Source organism: Clupea harengus, chromosome 8 (assembly GCF_900700415.2).
Source record: "Clupea harengus chromosome 8, Ch_v2.0.2, whole genome shotgun sequence".
Classification (NCBI taxonomy): Eukaryota; Metazoa; Chordata; class Actinopteri; order Clupeiformes; family Clupeidae; genus Clupea; species Clupea harengus.
Window position 1 is genome coordinate 16,181,243 of NC_045159.1, and position 13,165 is coordinate 16,194,407.

The following is a 13,165-nucleotide window of genomic DNA, read 5'->3' on the forward strand; positions in this document are numbered from 1 at the left end:
TGATAGTCTTTCAAATGATTTGAGTGTTTTTTTTTGCATCTGCATTTGTAAGTCTGCATTTTGCCGACTGTAAATAAAAACAGAGTCCATGACATTGTCAGGTGTGTAAACCTACACTGTATGTTCACAAATGTGCACAAATATAAAGTGAGCGTGACTGAATGTACTCTTCAAGCATCAGCAGGCTGGATACCTCCAAACATGTACTGCAGATGTGCCTTTAGCCTATCCCCTTGACAGTTTTACAAAGCTCTGAATCTCTGTTTTCCTGTAATCATTCTGGTCTACTCGAACATCTTCAGGCTCCTCAATGTCAACTCCCACTGCCCATCAAGGGATGTTTAGTGAGCAGCTCCAGATGTCACTGTTAAAAAGTTAACAGGGTGACGTCTACACATTTGGATACACTGTCTGGGTGTCTGGGATCAAGTGCTTTGGATACACTGTCTGGGTGTCTGGGATCAAGTGCTTGTATTTTACAACCTTTGTATTCCACTGAATATCTTCTATTCTATTCTATTCGAATCCCCTTTAATTGTTATTCCTGTAATGTTACAAAGTTACCCATGTCTGTATGCATCCATACCTAATATCTACATCTGCCACCAATACTTAAGCAGTAAATAAACGCCATGAATAATTCACAGTGCAGCTACTCTCTGTGTGCCTGCACTCCTAGTGTCCACCCTCAGCTGTCTATGTGGACAGGCCAGGATGCCCTGCATCTCACGTGTGCCCTTGGGGTTCCACATCCCATCCTCCCTGGATCAATACGTCCTTTAAGCTACTCTACACAACAACAAGTGCAAGACGCCGGATTCCCTCACCAAAACTCCAGGCCATCTGTTGCTAGGCAGTAGGCTTGCTGCAAGGGGTTTAATTGAACCATGCACTAAAAGAATGCACTCACAGTACATTTCTTTCTGAAATCAGGCCAACACGGATACCTACACTGAAAAGGCAAAGCAACAGCCTATAGGAAATTCTTGCTGGACATGACAGTGGAACTTGTTGCTGCAAATTTGCTAAATGGTAGGCTAATTTAAATGGATGCAGTTAAGGGGGGAAATAAGCAAAGGAGAGAATGCTTATTCCAACAACATCGAAAGCTTTGAAAACATATTCTCAACATTGCTCCATGACGCTCCATTAAGACAGAGCATTTTGAGAAATGTCTTTTCAAAAACAACAGGTAGAGAAGAGCCTCTGAGGAACTTGGGCAAGGGCTGGCTCATCTGGGGAGAGTGCTGGTAGGCTGGTGTACTGCAAACTTGCGGAGAGAGGTCAGATATCGTAAGGAGAAATATAACCCAAAGGACAGGATAAGAGGATCAGCTACAGTTTAATGAGGAAGATAAAGACCTGCCACAGACAATGAGGTCAGAAGAACAGGATCAACTGGTATTCTTTTACCCTTGCGAGCAGACAAGCACAAGATTCATTCGGAGGTTGTTTGACACAGCATGCAAGCCTGAATATTTACTCAATGAAACACGTGGCCAGTAGCCCAAAACCTGAGACCAGCAAGGCTGCACTGAGTTCAGTGATCATACGTCAGCACTACAGAAAAAAAATGAGTGACTAGCCTGTAATGTGAATGACAAAAGTAAATAGCTGTTCAATCTCTAACAGTAAACAGCAGGAGAGTGAAAACAATATACAATCAGACACTTACCTTTTGCATTTTAGCTTTCCTAGCATTCTGTATTAGCCTTCTCCCAAGCTTCTTAGCATACCATATAGAGGCAAACATTACGTGCTCACAGGACGGGGTGAAAAAACAACAAACAAATTAAATGAAATTAAAGCGATGCGCTCCAGCCATTCAAGGCTCGCGTTTGCCAAAGCTTATTTCTCAGTCTGGTGCTCGGCAGTGTAATCCTGAGCGGCAAATGCAGGTGGGAATGAGAAGCTGTGAGTGGGACTTGAGAGCAGAGAGAGGCTGAGTGTCTGTGCAAGAAGGAGCAGGGCTGCTCTCTCTCTCTCTCTCCCCCTCCCTCCATCTCTCTCCCTCCCTCCCACTCCATCGCCCTCTCCCTCCCTCCCTCTCTCTCTCTTTCTCTCTCTCCGTCCCTCCCTCCATCTCCCTCCTGCTCTCTCTCTCTCCCTCCCTCTCTCCCTCTCTTTCTCTCTCTCTCCCTCCCTGCCTCTACCTATCTCTTTTTCTCTCTCCTTAGTCTCGCATGGAACCTCAGCCCTCCTTCATACTATTTACATATTGTTGGGAGGTGGGGTTGTCTGGCGGGCGGGGGGGGGGGGGGTTAGGGGCGAAGGCGGCGTGTCACCTATTACCCTCCCACCCAGTCCCTGTCTGCGGTGCATGAGGGGTGCCTGTGTGACCAGCCGGCGGGATGAAGCATTATCATCCGAGAGGGATCACCCCCTCAAACTCAGTCCACCTCTTGCTTGAGCCACACGTGTCAACCTCCTGACCGTATTTAAGGCGGAGGCTGCCCTTATGGGAAATCAATGGCGCTACCGAGGCAATCTGCTCCCGTTGACACCTGCATCCTCAGGTGACTGCAATCAGTCTCTCCTTCTCTCACCCAGAACAGCACAATGGGTACAGGAAGAGCCACTGGTGCTTATTACTTCATCGAGGACAACATAGAGGAGGATCTTCACTTCATTGATCTTGCACTTTTTTACGGCCATGGCTGAGGCTATTACTACCTCTTCGGCTGTGTGCAGCATTGACTGAATGCCACAGAGGAAATGAGGAGCACAGACGCAATCCAGAAGAATTGGTACTGTCTAAAGAGAAAAATCATAATCATAATCATAATCCAGAAGAATCGGTACGGTCTACAGAGAAAAATAATCATAATCATAATCAAGTTACATCTATTTGGCAAAAATAAATGATCTTCTTGTGGTGGGGAAGAATGATTCACTGGATTACTGTGTCTTGATCTTGACTCACATCCGGAAATGTTGAAGATTTTGCAAAGAAATGCTACGACAAAAACCTAATCTAACACTCATCAGTATTCCATTTTCTTGTCATCACACAGCTCATGTCGCCGTAGAACAGTGCTGGGCTCAAGATACACAGAGCTGAAACACGGGCAAAATCTGGCGTGCACTTGTGCATATACAGAATGCAAGGGCAAGATGTGATCAAGGAAGAATTACTTAAATCCCCCGGACAGCATGACATGTCTTGATATTTGAGCCCATTAATCCAAAGGTTTAACAGATATGTGGACCAAGGGCCTGGAAAACCTGGTGAATCCTGTGCTAAATATACAGTAAATTCAGCAACACACCAGTAACAACTAAATCTGGAGAACACAGCGGTATATGTACGTACAACAGAGATGTCAACCCTTACAAACAAATCACCATCTAATAACGTCAGCTGATCCCTGGAACAACTATGCCACTGTCAAGTAAATCTCCTTTTATTTGAAACATGCTTGTTTGTGAAGGACTATAATCCCCATTGTTGTATTGTTGTTTTACAGCCCTAATACATAAACAAACACACAAACTGCTTAGAGATAGGAGATAATAAAAAGCCAGTCCCTTCGCCGGGGAAAAACAAAAACGATTTTTATGAATAGCTAATAAATGGACAAAACCAGCAGTTCTCTGATATCTTCAAAAGTACTAAACCATCCTTCAATATATATATATATAAGTGCTGTCAGTTTAACGTGTTATTAACGGCGTTAACGCAAACCCATTTTAACGTCGTTCATTTTTTTATTATTATTATATATATTTATTTTTTTAGATTAACGTTCTTTTTGGCCTCGCAAACGGTGTAGTAGGCTAACGTTACGGTTTGAGTGAATGGTGAGCGCGATACGGTGAAATGGATGCTAAAAAGCTTCTTTTAAAAGTTTACTTTTAAAAGTTGTGTTGTGCAAAAGAAGCGAGCTTCACTGTTGTCTGAAAATGTCAACAGGCAGCTGGCTGAAAGCAAAGAAGTAGTAGGCTTACCTTTTATTGGTTACCTAACTGTTACGGTTCATTGTTTCTGAAATAAGAGGCCTGACTGCTATGTTCCCAGCAAACTTGAAAAAAAGAAAATATTAAGCCATGGTTTAACTGCACTATAGGCTGAGTCCTGGTTTACCTGAAATGTGCACTTTTTAATTTTATTTTGTACCGCCCTGTTTGGCAATGTTGGTTTTCAATAAAATAAAACATTTGCTAAAAGCAAGCCAATCCACTTTTCCATGTTGATAAGGGCATTAAAATGAAAATAAAATGATGAAAAAAATAAATAAACGAAGGGACATTTAGAATAGATACAAATTTGCGATTAATCGCGATTAATTTTGAGTTAACTATGACATAAATTCGATTAATCGCGATTAAATATTTTAATCGTTTGACAGCACTAATATATATATATATATATATATTTTTTATTAAAAGAGGGGTATACATATGACTGCATACAACAGGTGCACATCGAAGAGCAGTATGCATGACAGAGCCACATCCGTATGGCAACAAGCTATAAAGGAACAGTTTTTCAACCAATACCTTATTGCCACGACTTTACAGGCGTGTCCTTGTAAAAGCAGACACTTTTGTATTGTGAAAGTTACTCATACATCAGCTCTTTAGAACAGATTGCTCACCCCCGCAGTTGCAGATGTTTCACTGAAACAACATTTCTAACTTAGACAATACACAGACACAGAAATGAATGGGTTAACCTCAAAATGAAGAGTAGTTGCACAGAAAGATAACTGACCAATATTCAGATTATTTCGTAAAAATTCTCATTTTCATTTCAACATCTTCCCATCAAACCAAAACCTTGCTCACAAAAGTAATGCCCCTCCTTCCCCATCCTTGCAATCCTGCTATGGAAGCTCTTTAATGGGAGTCTCTGGTGTGTGGAAGCCCAGATTATGGCATTAGACTTGACCATTTGTGCTTTATCCACATCCTTTTCTGCCAAGCAGTCTGATTCTTGATGTCATTCATTCTCAAGGTCGCCTCACTTCCAATGGAGGGCTAACTACCTCTATCTGATGCACTGCAGGTTTCACGATCCATTTCTAGAGTGTTGAGCTGTTATGCTTTACGCTTTGGTCATCTTTGTGTCCTTCATGTGTGATACGCACCCTGATCCCAAGGAAGAGGGATGTTTACCATACCATACCATGTGCACCATACTGAACAACTGTGCCATCTTCAGGACCTCAGAGTCTGTGACAGTCTCTGAAAGCTCCTCATGGGATGCAGGCAATGCTGACAACTGTGCAGTCCACCAAAGGAATTCTTCTGTCTAACCTGTTGTTGTTGAAGCCCTCATCACTATTTCTATCATCCCACTGTGAAGTTAAGACTGAGAATAAATGTGATCTTCTGTAGGTCAGAGTTCAGCGCTCCTCTAAATGCACTACTCTAGCAGGGCCTGGTGTGGATTCTGATTGCACAAGTGCACGTCAAACAAACACAGTAGAACAGACCACAGTGGTCATGTTGCTATAGTCCATCTGCGCTCATGACGCATCAAATAATAATAATACAAGCACAGGAATCCTGTTAGCGGAGAAGGGCATGACGAGCTGCATCTGTGCGATTACAACATGCACTCCACCTCCACACACACATGGCCATCCAGATTACGGCTCGCCTTCGCCATCATGTGAGGAACGCCGTGTCCTAACAATGGCAGCACATCACTGTAGCCTGGCAAAAAAATATCTACAGCAGTTACTGGCTTGTCAGTAGACTTGGGGCTTAGGTCATACTATGAATCATTGACTTGCTGGACACACTGCGTCATCACCAGGACCAAAAGCAGCATGGACAGCCTTTAACACAGAGACTTCAGTTCAATTCAATTCAAACACCACATTGCCTTCCGCACTTGAGATAAAGCAGAGTCAAGAGGAGGACTACACATCAACTTCAATGAGCAATCATATGAGTCCTACTATTTTACAGAGTGGGCAGCGGGACTGAAGGGTACCTGCAGAAGGAGGAGAGAGAGAGAGAGATGGGAGCGTCTGAAAGCCAGCAGGCAGCTAACAAACAGCCTAACCCAAAGGTCAGAGACCCGGGAGGGCTGTGCTTCAAAGCGTGCATCCGTCTCCTCACAGCAGGATCTGGGTGTACCAACCTGCCGTGACCCTCCCTCACCATTACAAGCTCCTTAAGAACTACTGAAGCTGGAAGAGCTTCATGGCAAAACAATGAGCTCCCATGAAAACAACAGTGTGCTTTCTCAATGGGTGTCTGAAAAATACTAACATTAAAAATGCTAATAATGCATAGAAATAAACCACAGACTGACTAACCTTCTATATTGACTGGTTGATTGATTGACATGGCAACACTGATTTTTTTTCTGTTCATATCTCCATTCGTTCCTTCTTCGTGGTGACATACTTGACCAAGTCATTTTTGAGCAAATGGATTTTCAATCAGTGGCCCACAAAAAGCCTTTTTATGGAGTACTGCTACAGTTAGCCAAACTGACCCTTACAGGAAATCCCTCTCCCCTCTGCCATAAGCACTCACTCTAATAAGAAATCAATTTGGGCAGATCACTTAGTCTGTAATGGCTTCTGGCTGAGAGAAACATCTTGCAGCCTCACTTTTGACTATCTGCTCGCTGTGGACGATGATTCTTGGTGTAATTTCCACTGTGTTATTTTGTGCAATCTGGTTTGATGGGAAGAAATCAGCAGGCCACTTTTGGCAAGTGTTCAGACTAAAAGGCTGCCTTCGCTGTCCGTGGTCCTTAAATTTCACCCCGTTCTTTACAGACGCTAAAGGTCTGGGGAGCTGTGGCTGTTGATGGATTTCCATGTTATTTTCAATTCAATCGTTTGCACATGCCTCCCTGACAATCAACTGTCAACTGAAAAAAAAAGACCTATTCAGTTTCACAATGACTTAAATATAGCCATTTCAGCTAAACAATGTATGCTATCTCTCTTTTGTTCCCTCTATATATAGCCTTGCTGGGATAAAGGCAGGCCTTCATAACTGTAAAAGGGAGGAGCCCTAATGCTGTCAGTGTAATTCTGCAGGTGTTCAGCAGGAGATAAAGGGAGCCCAGTACAGGAGGACTGCTGTGTTAATCACAAGACCAATCCAATAATTAGCACTGATAAGAGCATCCCAGATCAGATGAAGGGCACGCTATCTTAAGAGCAAGTCTTGGAAAGACGGTGCGCTGAACATTGACCAGGCTAACGCTTGTTTCACAGCGAGTCCACAATACTCTAATGAACCATGTACCATCTTTCAATCAATATCTTCACGAGGTTAAAATAGGATGAGTGTTTACCTCCTTTCCAGCCCCCTGCTTACACAGAACCACAAGAGCAGCCAACGCAAAAGACTACCAAGGCTGATGAAGCCCTATTCAGAGCAACGCATTAACCTAAGTTCACTGTGAAACCAAGTTATGGCTACCACTGGCACAATAGCCTGACACCATCTGGGCCATGAAACTACATTTCTAGATATTTACACAGTGAGCTCAAATAAACGAAATCCATTAGAAATAACCAAGGCAGGAGAAAAGACCACACAAAGGGACTTCTCTTTGTTGACCCTTCAAATCAATAAAAGGACCCCGGTCCTTTCAATGGTGTGAGACTCAGAGCTTTGAGTTATTCATCCAAGGGAAAAGTATAAAGTGTAAAGTATAGGGTCGTGTTTTCTTGGTGAGGAGCTTATGTAAGATATTATAGCTGCAGCTGCAGCTGAAGGTGATCATTATCATTATTCCTGAATGGTTTTAAAGCAACTGCTGTGAAAGCATTATTGCACTTCTCTGATGAAAACCAACAAAACAAATAATAACAAACACGTCTGCTAAGAAAAACATACAACAACAATAAAAACAATAAAATGCAGAAAAAGTCGAGGAAAAACAAACAAACAAACAAACAAATAAATAAATAGACAAATGACAAACATGTCGCCAAATCAGGAATACTGCACATTTACCAAAAATGAACAGCCATTTGCCATCTGAGGATTTACCAAACTCAGTATTGATCTGAAGATTAAAGCCCATTAACTAAACTCAGTACCAAACTCAGTATTGATCTGAAGAGCTAAGAGCTTCATGGGATATACATTCCTGTGTGTGTTTTATGACAAAATCAAATGCACACTGAAAACACACTGACTGTGTTCAGTTTTACAGGGCAGATTTGTATCGCAGTATTTGTGATTGTCTCCTTCATAATACAAAACAGATGCTCAGAAGGTCACCCTCAACGAGAGGATAGAGAAGTCATGAATACTAAGCCAGCAGGCATTTCTCATTAATTGTGAAGAAAAAAAAAAACAAGGCCGCAGCGTGAAGACATTTCTGCACTGAACCCAAAAAGATATGCTATGCAGTGAACCATCAATCGGAGAAGAGGTACATACTTTGAACACGGCATGTCAGGCCGAAGGTGAAGGCTAGTGTGGACTGAAAAGGCAAGGTTATCTCATTCTCCATGTCTGACTGGGTAGCTGTGCTGCTCATTAGAGTTCTCATTGCACATAACAATGAAATGTGTCCTGTGGTTTTGCAGATTTACTGCTTGTTAGATTTTCAATGGCAGCTGTCACTAACAACCTTTCCTAGCAAACAATAAGGACTCGTTTGTTAAATACAATTTCAATGTTGTTGTAATACTGCTGGAAATAAAGAGAAACTATGGAAGCCAAAGCCAGTGTTATCCTTTCATATTCTACTAACATACTGTTCCTCATTAGTTAGGGAGTGCATTACTCAAGCCCATTATGAGTCTTCGTGCTGACCATTCTTTCACACATTTCTGATCACTCCGCACGCGTGACAGACACTTGGGCTGTGAGTGTCAAAAGCTCTCAAGAGACACGAGCCCTGCAGACCTGTCAGAGCAGTGCGTACTCAGAGGAGTTAATGGGGTTGGGCTAATCAATTAAAATCAATCAATTTAAGCCAAATTCATTACAATCATGCCTGAGGTCTCGGCACTGTAGGGTTTTAGTCAGATTGATAGGACAAAATTGAGAGAAACAATTAGTATGGTAATTTGGGAAACTGAAAGACTTCTTGTATAGTACAATGCTGGAACATTTCAGTGACACACAATAAGACTTTATTAAATCATTATAACACAAGAATGACTCAGGTACACTCTAAACAACTGGCAATACTCATTTCATTCACAAATCCTTCTGAATGAAAAAAGCATACCAGTTTTAGGCTGTGTAGAGGTGAAGCTCACCCCTGGAAACTTGACTGGCTGCTAGGGATGTCACGATACCAAAATTATGACTTCGATACTATACCTGCCAAAATATCACGATACCCGATACTTACGATACGATACCACAAATACGATACCATACCACAAATACGATACGATTCTGGTATATTTATCTATGATAGTAATAAACAAAACATCTGTATGGTTGCCTTTTTTACCAGCTTGTTCCTGCCCAGCTTTTTGAACACTTAACAAATGGCATTCATATTAGTATTAGCCCACAGCAAGATATTAATGAAAACTACATGGTGACATCATAGCATTGATTATACACGGCTATGTAGACCTATTGTCCGTATCTGACTATATGACTACATAGTTATTTCCATAAGTATGAATTACATAATTTTACAGATGTGTGTTTGAGGTGGAAAAAAACCTAAAGCTATGTGGGTTGGGTACATTAAAGATGGACACATAATTAAAGGGCAATTTCTCCCCTTTATTGAAAAACAACAATGAAAAACATGCCACCACATACCTTTGCACCAATACACACGTGTCATTACACTATGGCAAACAATGAGACAGCCTGTCTGGTAGAATTTTGAATTATGAATATTCACACTTGTTGCAACTTGCAACTATTGCAATTGTTTATGCACTTATTACAACTGAACTATTTACACACTTTACAAACTATTTACACACTAACAGAAACACTAACTCTATAAATTAACTGAAATGTATTTTGTGATGGTCTTGTTAGCAACTGAACATGATGATATTAGTCATGACGATAATGTGCATTGTCTCATTTTCTGGACAGTTATTTTGCCAGATGAAGCCACTTGCTTGATGTTTGACTGTGTTAGGAAAGTCGTTGGCAACCTAGCCAACATGGCTATCACAATAACATTACAAAGAAGCCGACGGGAGGGCACTTAATACTAACATCAGGGGGAGAAAAAACGTAATACTAGCATCAATGTCCAAGCGTGTTATAACAAGCTTGCTAACATCGCTAACGAGATGTCTTGCTAGCGGCTAAATTTAGCGAAACCTGTAAAATTTGCTTACTTTGTTTATGACAAACTTCCTCAACAACTTTCCTAACACAGTCAAACATCAAGCAAGTGCAACACAAGTCAAAGCAGACGTCCTCTTTTACCCGGACATGTCCTCTTTTCGAGACCTAAATGTGTCCGGGTAAAAGAGGACGTCTGGTCACCCTAGCTCATCGGTTCCCAAACTGGGGTACGCGAAGTGGTTCAGGGGGTACGCGGGGAGAAAATTTCTGCGATAACGGAAAACAGACGGAATTCGCAGAATTGCAACTTTCAGACGGAAACATCATTTTGTGTATCAAATTCGTCCAAATTCCCCTGTGTTTTGTCCTGCAAGGCTGTATTTCTTTCTTATAAACACAACAACGATTGCAATGATGAACAAGCATTCATTAGAAAACAAAACCACTGAGAAAATGTCACGTCTGTGCTGAACTCCGCTCCGGCCACGCCCCCCTATTCAACGGTTGACCTCCGTAGCCTGTCAAATGAATTCGCTCATCTTCCCAATCGCCTGCAAATAATGTTATTTGGCAAACAACAATCTTAGAAGGTTTGGGTCATTTGTGGCACATATTATTCACTCATTTTAAGCCATCAATCTACCTCAGGGTGAACAAAATGAGTCAAAACGGAATTAAACTAAAAGGTGAAAAGGATTATTATTTTTTTTAAACGGAGGGGGGGGGGGGGGGTACGTAGCTGGAGATTACGGAGGGGTACGGGACTGTAAAAAGTTTGGGAACCACTGCCCTAGCTAAACTAGGCTAAGGCTACTCGTGTTAGGCTGTATATGGGTGAGCTTGGGGGTGTTCATGTATATAATCACATTTGCTAACCTGTCGTTCTTTGAACTCTCTGAAAAGTTCGGGGTGTCTGTTTGATAGGTGCTCTGATAGGTGCCATATTCGACGTGTTCCCTCTCTTTGCCTGAGTGGATTTGAAGGGTCTGTGTGTGTCGATGGGTTTTCCTCGGTGTCTGCTTCGTACCCGAAGTATTTGCATGTGTGAGAGCTGGGCAGCCCCGCCCCTTGCAGTCAATGCGTGCAGGCAGCCTGACAGGGAGCTGAACAGTGAGTGCGCTCTAATTGCGTGCGTTTTTAATGAAGTACCGGTACCAAAAATATGCAAAAGCGTATCGTTTTTAACGTAAGGGTACCGCGGTACATTTCTAGTCCCGGTACACCGTGCAACATTACTGGCTGCCCCGTCCGACCACCTCACTTTGATTATGGCTTCAAACCCAGAGGATGGACAGACGGGCGGCACATGTCCCTTCAGTCATACAAGGTCAGGTGAGTCTATTTTATTCGTTTACGTGGAGATCAGCCACGTTTCTTAAACACTGACAGCTAGACTGACAGCAGAAAGTTTCAGAAGTGACTTTTTCTGGAGGAAAGCCGAACCACTTATCTCACCCAGGACTTCCGCCAACCGCACTTCTGGAGGTGCCAGGCAGAGGGGGGCACAGAGCACACAGCTGTTCTCTGAACCATAATCCCAGGCTCACTCCACACAGATCTACACTAAACTCTGCCTTTTCTCGCCAACAGTAGACAAGTTTCATGTGCCTATTTCTCTCCTGTGACTCCCGTCACTCCAGACACAAGCCACACAATGACGTGCCACAATGAAGGCCTCACACTGCGCCAACGCGCTCCACTGTAATTATTTCAACTGGAAGACGAGATGAAGCGACAATCAAGACAGAGGAGGACTCCTGCTCCCCTGCAGGAGGCGAGGCTCAGAGACGGGCTGCTCCGCCATCCTAATGATCTCGCTGATAAATGCCAGTCTCCTGCTGAGGCTCAGGGCTCATCTAGAGCTCATCACCAACGTTCAACTGAAAAGAAGGATTGGGGCTGTCGGGGGTGTCAGGGCTGGGGTGGGGGAGGGGGCGGGGGCGACGACGACGACCATGTTTTCACCTCAGTTTTAGTTGTACTGCAGCACAAGCCAAGTTACAAATGAGAAACACTACGCTATAGAAAGGTAAAACTCTCTTTTTAAACAGCTGGGACAATTTGAATGTTCTCGTCAAAAAGGCATGATTGGCAGGAGGGGGGTCCTCCCTGTGGTTGGCCAGTTTGTTTTAGGGCAGCCATTATCCCAGTCAAAGCTGATAGATGAATAATGCAGCATATAGATCTATTGTGCGTCACCGTAGTGAGTCACTGCCTCCCCAAACAGCGCTGTTTCCAAAGTAAAGCAGCATGGCCCTCAATGAGCGGAGCAACTGAAGTTTCGGGGTTTGTCCAATTAGAGAAGTTTATTAAAGCTATTCTTCACTGTGACTCCCCGGGCCAGCGGACACATGGGGAATAGCAGACTCCAGCCCCGTACGGCTTTGTGTGGCTCATGTATAATAGAATGGAACGGCTCGATTCAGCGTTGTCTTCTTCTGCATAACGGATCGACACACGCTTTCTCCCACTACCATACAGAGCTGCATAGATGGGGAAACTACTTCCAGTGAAGAGTCAAAGTGAATTAATTTGCCTTGAATGGTGCTGAGAAAATGGGCAAGTACTCCGTCTCTACGCGCATCCGGTATGCAGGTATGAAACTGTTCATTAAGGCGCACGGGATCGGACAAAACACTCTCATTCTCCTCACATACGCTCAAGACCCAACTCGTGTGCTCTATGAAAGGAATGGAGGCTCAAATGGAAGGTTGAGGGATAAGAGATGGGCTCAGGCAGACAAGCATCACCATCACCATGGCGTCCGGAGCTGGGGTTCCATCCCATTTCCTGTGCATTCCATGCAACTCACTGGCCTATTTAAAGCGCATTCATGAAAATTCGGCTAAAGAAAATGTGAGTCTGAGCACGTTTCCATCTGCTGTTAAAATAAAATTAAACCCAAATTAAAAATGGACATATATCAAGGGAGGAGTCGTGAACAGCTGTGGGT

At 43.1% G+C, this 13,165-nt stretch overlaps 1 protein-coding gene across 32 annotated transcripts in view; it reads right to left on the minus strand.

Moving 5' to 3' along the window:
* The window catches only part of dlg2 (discs, large homolog 2 (Drosophila)), a 185,016-nt gene that overhangs the window by 95,624 nt on the left and 76,227 nt on the right, over window positions 1–13,165 (minus strand). Inside the window, exon 1 of one of the 32 annotated variants that reach the window (XM_031572127.2) lies at window positions 1,676–1,970. The exons of 30 other annotated variants lie outside the window; for them this stretch is intronic. In XM_031572127.2, the coding sequence (XP_031427987.1) occupies window positions 1,676–1,753 (78 nt within the window). In that variant the 5' untranslated portion in view covers window positions 1,754–1,970. Of the gene's footprint in view, window positions 1–1,675; window positions 1,971–13,165 lie in introns of those variants that run through there. One more of the 32 variants, XM_042708489.1, reaches the window with a different exon arrangement.